We start from the raw sequence: 9,443 nt of genomic DNA on the forward strand, positions 1-9,443 counted from the left end.
TCTAATTAATAAATAAATATGTAAATTTACAACATTACCCTACACTACCCTCACATGCTTTGCACATGACTAAAGTTAACGAAAAATTTTAACTGGGTTAGTGGAAAAGGACGTAATGTGAAACATTTTGGAAACACAGAATATGATTTCAGTCATTATGTTTTCCAAAGGACGACTATTGAAAAACCATAAAAACATAAAGGACCTGTTTTGCCATTTTGTCTTATTTATAAAATGACAAAAAATACAAAATTTATATTTAATATTTTTTAAAAATTCACATCCGGTAAAGTATAACTCCAAAAAAATAAGACACACATACCACTGCAAGAAAACAAATAGTGTTTACAATATCCATCAAGTGTTACATTTGCAACATACACAAACTCAAAAAAACTTTTATCACCATTTGTGTAAACATTGCATCTAATATTTTACTAAATTCTTGGATAATTAAGGTTCTTGGCTGTTTACACGACTTCGGAGTTCAAGCATTTCTTGATGATTCGGGTCAAAAGAGAGAGCAGCCCGACAGTCCCGCATCGCACCCGCCACATCACCAATATGTTCATGAAACGCTGCTCGTAGATGCAACAAATGCAGGTCCGCTTTGAACGCTATCGCCTTTGAAAGCTCCGCGATCGCTTCTTTCTCCTTGTGGTTGTCCATCAAGACTGGATTTTGACCACAACCCAAATGAGATGTAGGGCCCACACGCATATAAAGAAAATCTTTAAGCAGTTTCAAAGACTTAAAAAAAACGAATCAACTTAATTTATTTAAAAGAATAATTAGGACATAAAAATTAGAAACACTATTTTATTTCGATAGAAAACTATTTCTTAATTTAAATGGACTGTGAGGTTTAAGTGTGAAATTCTGACATGATACGAACCTAACACAATATTCACAGGTTTAGGTTTAGTCTAACCGGATTCGTATCGATTTCGGGTCGAGCCCGTAAACACGTTTAGCTAAACAGGTTGTGTCGTGGGTTGTCCTGCTTAACCCATTTTTTTTATTTCATTTAAAATGTGTTTTAAGTAATGACTTAAAACTATTTGAGTTCTTTTATACCAAAATTTAAAATATAAATAGGCCTGGTTTAAACATAAATGCTTTATAAAATAAAAATAATATGCAAATTTAGAACTTTAACGTATTAATAAGAGAATTAAAAAAAAATCAGGTTAAAAAGCATTGTGTCTTATTCATGTGTGACACGATTTCCAGGTTCGTGTCATGTTTGGGTTCATGTAAAACTTTTGGGTTCATGTCGGAGTTGACCCGCCAATCCACTAACACGACCCGTTTAGCATCTTTACGTTTAGCATATTTCATTCCGCTTGACATGTGTTCCTTTTAAGATAAATCTTTAATATTTCTCGCTTAACCCATTACGACCCATTCATAAATAATCAGATCGAATGTGCCACCTCTGAAATAAATTAAATGATAATCTTAACATAGCTATATACAAACTGAGCTACTAACCTGCTGCACGGTATCTGTAAGGGTAAACCCGAAGAGGATCTAATCGAGTAACCATTTCCAGATCTATCTTCATCTGTTCACGTTCACAATACTCTGATCTTTTCTCATAAGCAGATGCATTGTTGCGCGCCTTTTCAATCAATTTTGTCATTTCTTCATACGCAGCTGGTTTGTCGTTTTTTAAATAATGGACACGCGCAAGCCCCTGGTGGGCCCGCGTGTGTCGAATCTTAAGGGCGTTAATGTAGCAATCGGCTGCAAGGTCTAGTTTACCAGAGTCTACATACACACTTCCAAGATTGTTCAATGCCTGCCACAAGTTTTAAGTGTCAACAAGCGATTTAACTTTTAGATGTTTTTATGTGTATATAATATATATATGAATATATAAAAGAGGGGAAAAGAGCAAAAAGACACAAGAAAAATAACGAAATGTTTTTTGAATATTTTAAAAAATTGAAATAAATATAGATTGATTACAAAACGGATATTGATTGAATGACTGATAAGGGTATGTTAAATACTGAGGTTGATATATAATTAGATACATGTCCCGAGTTAATTTCTAGGAATGAATAAAAATAAACATATTTTAAATACATATTGGGCGCCTTTCAAAACGTTTGACCGAGTTGACCTGTTTCCTTTTGACTTAAATCTTTTAGTTGACCTAGGTCAAAATTACCACCTCCACTTTCAAGATCCAGCTCATCCAGCGAGTAGGATTTCAAGCTCCAGCTCGGCTCCTTATTGTTTATTGATAATTTTATTATTATATTTATATACATTTATAATTGCTTAAATATATATATACTTATGCTTACAATTTTAATATATAACATTATATACTTTTATATAATTCCTATCATAATTTTACATATGCTATTTATTATGTAAACATATGTTTATTAAATTAAATAAAAGTTGTATAAATAAGCCTCTCTAGAAGAGTCAAACTCGACATGTATAGCCTGAGCTCGAGCTCATTTACTAAATGAGCTCCAATGTAAGCTTGAGCACAGGCTCGTTTAAGCTCAACTCGATTGAGTTTTTAGGGAGCACAGGCTCGGCTCGTTTACACCGCTCATAAGGGAAAAAGATTGTTCATAACCTGGCCTTTACGTAGCCGGTCAGAAGGGCATTTGAGGGCATCTTGAAGAAGAGCTACAACGGTTGAAGAGCAGGCAGGATCTTGACTAGAATCTGCTAAAGCATAAGCTTTTAGAAAAAAAGCCTCAAAAGATCTATTCAAACTAATAGATTCTTCAGCCTTTTTTAACCCTTCATCACAATGGCCCGTATCATATAATATCCAACCCTCGTAAACTAAACGTTCATGTTCGCTTGATGCATATTGGCGGGCTAACTGTAAACTTCGCATTGCTGCTTCCGGGCAATTTAACCTGAAATAAGCACTGGTTAATAATGACTTTATAGTGATTATAATTCCCTTGTATTAAATCCCTTTGTTTCACAAGATGCTGTACAGTTTGAGATCTTATAGCAAAAGGGTCGATTTTAAATTCAAACATAATAGAAACATAGCGAGCCTGAGCTTGGCTCATGAGCAGTTTTTCAAGCTCAAGCTCGGCTATTTATGAGTGCTATTTCTAAAGCTCAAGCTCGGCTCATGAGTAGTTTTTCAAGCTTGAGCTCGGCTTGGACTGAGCTCTATTTCTATAGGTTGTGACTTTGTGAGTAGTTTTTCAAGCTCGAGCTTGACTTGGACTGAGCACAACTATTTTTTATAAAATTAAATATTAATACATGTTAAACAAAATATATAAATAATAGACTCGTTTAAGCTCGCGAGTCAGCTCGAGCTTGATAAATGAAGCTCGGTCTCGGGCTCGTGTATGATACGTATAAAGCGCATTCAGATAGTAAATATAAAAAACAAAAATATTAACAATATAGTACCTGAGGAGAAGCAAAGACTGTCTAAAATACAAAACTCCTTTAGCTGTTTCCGACTCGAGCATTTGATATATTACAGAAAGTGACCCGATATCATCAACAGCCGACCACCGATCATACAACTGTAACCAATAATCTGCAGTCGTCCAATTTGGCACATGCTCACGGACCAAAGTTTGAAATTGTGTTGCGGGCACCCGCCCCTCAAACATCCGATAATCGGGAGAAATCGTAAGAATAGCTTGAACATCACAAATAGCCGATTGATAATCTTCAAGAACCAAATAAAAACAAAACCTCAACTCCAAACATTCAACCGCAAGTTTAAAACCAAGAATCTTGTTGATCTCCGCCAGAGAATCTTGGACGTTTTGCTTTTTCATTAACGAAGCCGCACGGTACATATACGGGTATGTTAAAGTTGGATCCAAGTTGGTTGCTTTTTCAAGATCTTCCCATCTATTTTCATCATTTTCACAATATAAAGATCTTTCTTGATACATCCACCCTAAAGGAGTGTGATTTGAAATAACCGAGCTAAGTTTCTTGAAAGATTCAACCTTTCTGCCCTTGATTTGACCGATTCTAGTCAAACCTATAACCGAATAAACGTGCCCTTCTTTCAATGCAATCTCAAAGACACATTCGGCTTCTTCATATTCTTTCTTGACTAATTTCACACATCCTAACATATGATATGCCACCATCTTTTGTCGACTATTTTCTGCACAATCCACTAATTGTTCCAATAAAAGAGCCGACTTATCGGACCCTGGATCAAGATCCATAGCAACTTGGCTTAATAAACAATAGAGTGAAAACGAAGCGGAGCCCACCATTATCGATCTATGCAAAGTGTTAACACCGGTTAACAAGTCAACAACACGTTCATCGTTAAGAGAATCAGGGAGTTCTTGAAGGAAAACCTGCAAACAAGAGGCGGCAAGAACTGGGCAATTCTCTTCTAGAGCATATTCCATAAGCTCAATCGCATCGTTTCTTGATGACACGAGTTTTGCAAGTTTCCGATCACAAGAATCTTTCAGATTCTCACAACAGAACTTACCAGAAAACACCATAATTTCTAGTAAAAGATCGGTTGGTAAATCTGGTAAAACACCGGTTGAGCTAAATTCACTTATTACTTTCATGCCCTTCGGTGAAATATCATTTTTTGACAAATCGATGTCTTCGGAAACCGATTCAAGAAAACAACCATTAAGCATAGAACGAAAAGGGGGCGAAAGGTTCGCCATTTTTTGTCTATCACATGTTATTTTTTCATCCCCGACTTTAAACGAGACCGTTCCCGATACATTATTCTTTTGATCAACCATTGGACCGTCAGTTAAACTAGGGTTTACTACAGACGGGAGCTCAGAGCCGATATCTATCAATCCAAACTCTTTTGAGCATTTACCACACGAAGGGAGTAAATCTGATATAAGTTCTTCGCCTCGTTTTTCATATTTTAACCAGGCCCCAAAAACGAGCCGTTCGTGAACCGTACTTGCTTTGAGCCAAGCTAATCTAAGGCTTCTTCTCATTAACTTAATGTCACCGAGGCCTTTAAAGACTTGAAATTGTAATAAATAGAGATTTGTGCGCTCGTGTGAAGGGCATGTTTCGAGTTCTTTGTGGATTTGGGCTAATACTTCTACATAATCAACAGGTTTAAAGAATGGAAGAATCGGTGGATCGGGCACTTTGATTAGAGATTCTCTACAAACAACACAAGTATACACAATTAAAAGAATGAACTTATTTACCTATAACCAAGAGGTATTTGGATCTGTGTTTCAAAAGTCTGTTATGTAATATTAAAAAATCAAAATAGTAAAATGTTATGCAAAATACAATATTTGGGTGTGTTTATGCTAATTGAAGTTGTAATTAATAATTATTTATCAAACTGCAAATCTAAACACCACATGAAGATAATGTTTGGAGTGTTTCTATTGCTTTGACTTGAAATAATCACCTTTAATGGAGTTGAGTGCTTGGTAAATTCAAAGTATAACTAAATAATATATAAAATTAGGGTAACATAATAATTATTTGTATCATCATATTTTTGTTGTGGATGATATCAAAATGCAAGTATTTAACCACTAAACAAACAGATTATCGAATGCAAGCGTAGTTTATCGAAACACTCATACGGGTTATCTTGAACAATCACTTTCAAAACGCGCATCCAAACGCCCCTAAAGAAAAGAAAACGATAAGCTTACAACGAGGAAGGAGAGTGAGGCGAGACTTTTGAAAGTTTTCCTCTTTCAACTTGCAGCCAAGATTGTGGATTGAGAGCATTTAGATGTGTTTCTTTACAAGATTCAGATGGAAAGAATGTCCTCATTGGGCATAACAGATGAACAACAATATCCCAGTTCCCCACAATACCAGAATTAGGGTTTTTTGAACCAAAGATTGCAACTTGAACAAATTAACAACATTCAAAACCTCAAAAATCCCCAATTTGAAATGGGTTTTTCTTATCTTGACAAAATTAGGGCTTTTTTAGGCCAAATTTTGCATCTTTAACTAATTAACAACATTCAAACCCTCAAAAACCCCCCAATTTGAAATGGGTTTTTCTTATCTTGATAATAAAAAATAACCCAGATCTCCAAAATACAAACTTGAATAAATTAACATGGATCAAGAATAATAAGACCCTCAATAACCCATTAATTTCAAATGGGTTTTTATAATTTGATGATGATCTTAACCTTATCTTTTAAGGGTTCCAAAACCCTTGAATAATCACACAAGATCTCTGCCAAAAAACCAACCAAAACCACATTAAACCCACCAAATCTTGAACCAAAAACACACAAAAAAAACAAGAAAAAGATTAACAAATCACTAACCTTGATTTGAAAAAACAAAGATCCAAAACAAACCCAACAATCCCAGCAGCTGAATCTATAATAAAAATTCAATCTTTAACTTTCTTGATTTGTTTGGTAAAACTAAAAAAAAGAAAAATAAAGCTAACCCTTTTTCTTTCTTTTTTGCAAACATAAAGATTGTAGCTTCATGCGATGCTGTTCGTTGTTAACATAAAAGAGAACAAGAATTTATTGGTGCCAGCACAGAGTACAAGTGTTGATGCAGGGTGTACAAGTGTCAAGATTGCAAGATTGGGGTGGTTGATGACAAATTGACTTTACTGCTTTTTATTACTCATTATTTCAAAGATGGCAAGAATAATATGTACAGTTGAAAGTGAGTAGTAGTAACTCAGGAGTGATTGGTGGGGTTGAGTGCAATAGTTGTTGTAGGGTTTTTGTGTCCAAATTCAAAAATTAATACAAAATAAGTGGTTTAAACTTATAATCATAATCCTAAACATTTATTTAAACCTATATAATATTAGTTTGGTGAGAACAAAACAAAATAAGAACTTGATTGATAGATAAGTTTAAATATTGAGATTTGAGGATTAAACAGTAATAATTATTGGCTTAGGTTATTGCATCATAGAAATAGAAAAAACGTGTCGTATTAGTAGCGTGCAAAAGCAGCAAAACTGTCATAAGAAACTATGCCAAATGCGTGTTTTGGCCAAATTTGAGCTCTTATTTCTTGTTTGTTTTGACGCTTACCGACACTTATTTGAATTCTTTACTTTTATTCGCATTTGTTGTAATATGTATTGCAAATGGTATTGTAGTATATATTGTGACTCGCAAGTAAAAGTAGCTTGTTTATTACATTAAAAAAGTAGACATATTTAAGAATAAGTTTTCTTGTACAAACTTAAAATCGATGTTTTGATAAGATTGTTGTTAAATCTTGAATTCTTGATAACATGTCACAAAATAAAATTAAAGTTGTTTTAAATGTTTCACATTGACGTTTGTTTCATTCTAACGAGGTTGTTAGATAGGGAAGTAATAGACAGAGTTACAATATTGGCATGTGTCAATCATATGAGGGCATATATGTAATTTTCATATGTTTTTATAATTAATATGTAAATATAATATAAAAATGGGATGGTGTATTCGTATTTTACGACAACCGCAAGCAGCGTTTGCTGGTGGTGGTTGTGTGGTGGGTGGGCCTTGGTGGTGGTGAATGTTGATGGGATGAAGGTGTGTGATCCATATTAACTTAATTGTATCTATATATTAATAATCGTTTTTATATTATACTAGCAAAAGTGCCCCCGCGTTGCTGCGGGTTCGCGCAAGTTATCGTCTTATATTGGTTTGTATTGTTTGGTGTGTAATGGATTATTAGTGTGAGCAAAATGCCGCTATATACATACATACATATATATATATGTATATATAGGATGCAACGTGTTTTGTGACATTTATTGATAAAGTAGGTTTATGGGTTTGAAAGTTTTAATCAAAATGTGTGTTAATAAGTGAGCAGTTAAAGGTGAAATATAATAAGGAGATGAAATAAATGCTTAAATCAAAGCCAGTAAGTCAACGAATTTTAAAAATGGTAAAGGGGTGGGCACACATGACTTGATTTTGCATATGCGTGGTGGCGTAACGGGTACTTAACTTGCAGAAACAAAAAAATATTATTTGGGGCATTACAAACTCACAAGTAGGAATGTGCTGGGAATTAAGAAAACGATACGATTTTGACAGACTTAAATAGCTGGAAAGACAATATCAATGTTGAAACACTGAATGTGTGTTTAATTCCTTAACAATGATTGACCTTACACGATGCATGCTTTAAGTGTTGTGTACATAGATTTATATTGGGATTTATACTGGATTTCTATTTGATTGTTTATTTTTATACATGAAGCATTAGATTGATGTGTCAGTGAGAATTAGGAACTTTTTTTAGCAAATGATCATGTGATGATTATATTTTTTGAGTTCCATGTATGTCATATATAATTAAAGATTTGAATGCCTTGGAATCATAGAAGTAATGGTAAATGACGTGTTAGGCATATTTATTGGTTCAAATCGACTGTAAACATAACAAAATCCATTGCATCTTTCACTAAACCAATAAAAACATATAAAACAAAAAAAATAAAAAAAGAAAGATGATTTGAGAACACAAAGTTCTAAATTTGCATGATTAAAATAAAGGGAATGATAAAGCTAGAAAGTTAAAGTTTGTACAGAAATAAGATCTTAATTATGGGGTTGCTAGAGTCTTGATATAAACAATGGTTTGTTGTCCTTCATAGTATAACAAAGGATAGTACAATCGTCGTCATTCTTAGTTGTGTCTATCTCATTCGTATATCCATAATGGGATACGACCATAAACTTGTCGGTTGTGCTGATGTATGTTATAGTCAACCCTAATAATATAGGCCTTATGGGGGAACCCATACTTTTTTCCATGTGTGACCTGTCATCTTCCATGAATCTACGATCCAATACGGGAAACTGTGAGTAACAAATATGTGCTGGTCATTGTGAATGACAACCAAATGTCCATCTGAGGGTTTTGTTGGAAGTTTTGGGAAGGTTGTGTTAATGCATTTCTCCGTGTGAGTATCAAAAGCCAACAATAGAGCATGTTGCCTTAAATATGTGGATTTCAAAACAAAGTACAGAGCTCTGTTATTGAATGTTCCGCTTTTCCATTGATGGTCCTTTTATCCCGGTTGTTATTCGTTGGGTAAAAACTATTTTCCAGACCCCTTGTTCTAGTGAGTACTTGTATAATTTTTTTTCTCAAGGTGGGGTTTTACATGCAGAAGAGTATATTCATTTGAATATCATAAGTGCAATACAACATCTTCAGATCGTGTGTTGAAAATGCCTCTAGTATTTGTGGTAGGTAGAGTTGTATATGCGCTTGCTAGGGGTTCAGATGACCAATTTTTCAGTATTGCGACAACATAAACATATCATCATCATCATCACCATCATCATCATCATCATCATCCATCATCATCATCGTACTCAGTATATCCCACCAATAGCAAAGTTATGGTAAGGAGGGTGATATGTAGACAGTCTTACCTCTACCCTTTAGGAATAGAGAGGCTGCTTTCGGTAAGACCCTCGGCTCGATGGTAGTTTTAC

The 9,443-nt window shown here is 34.4% G+C and overlaps 1 protein-coding gene across 2 annotated transcripts; it reads right to left on the bottom strand.

Annotated features, from left to right (window-relative positions):
• Positions 1-421: 421 nt before the first annotated feature.
• LOC143636246 (ETO1-like protein 1) lies at positions 422-6,746 on the bottom strand. Of its 2 annotated transcripts, XM_077103890.1 has the most exons (7): positions 6,413-6,746; positions 6,285-6,339; positions 5,646-6,190; positions 3,415-5,133; positions 2,606-2,897; positions 1,495-1,804; positions 422-674 (listed from the first exon to the last, which is right to left on the bottom strand). In XM_077103890.1, exons 3-7 carry the CDS (start codon positions 5,768-5,770, stop codon positions 454-456), a joined length of 2,667 nt encoding a protein of 888 aa, XP_076960005.1. In that variant the 5' UTR covers positions 5,771-6,190; positions 6,285-6,339; positions 6,413-6,746; the 3' UTR covers positions 422-453. The 2 variants fall into 2 exon arrangements, with proteins under 2 accessions (XP_076960005.1, XP_076960006.1); XM_077103891.1 differs by having other exon boundaries at positions 6,285-6,746.
• Between the last annotated feature and the right edge of the window lie 2,697 nt (positions 6,747-9,443).

This window comes from Bidens hawaiensis, unplaced genomic scaffold, assembly GCF_021521415.1.
Source record: "Bidens hawaiensis isolate Kalapana, Puna unplaced genomic scaffold, B.hawaiensis_p1.1 tig00007840_1, whole genome shotgun sequence".
Lineage (NCBI taxonomy): Eukaryota > Viridiplantae > Streptophyta > Magnoliopsida > Asterales > Asteraceae > Bidens > Bidens hawaiensis.

Coding starts and splice junctions, on each gene's coding strand:
- LOC143636246 (XM_077103890.1), bottom strand. CDS start 5,770: ATGAGGACATTCTTTCCATCTGAATCTTGTAAAGAAACACATCTAAAT. Junction 5,134..5,645: donor CCTCACTCTCCTTCCTCGTT/GTAAGCTTATCG, acceptor TGTTGTTTGTAG/AGAATCTCTAATCAAAGTGC. Junction 675..1,494: donor TTACAGATACCGTGCAGCAG/GTTAGTAGCTCA, acceptor GTCAAAATCCAG/TCTTGATGGACAACCACAAG.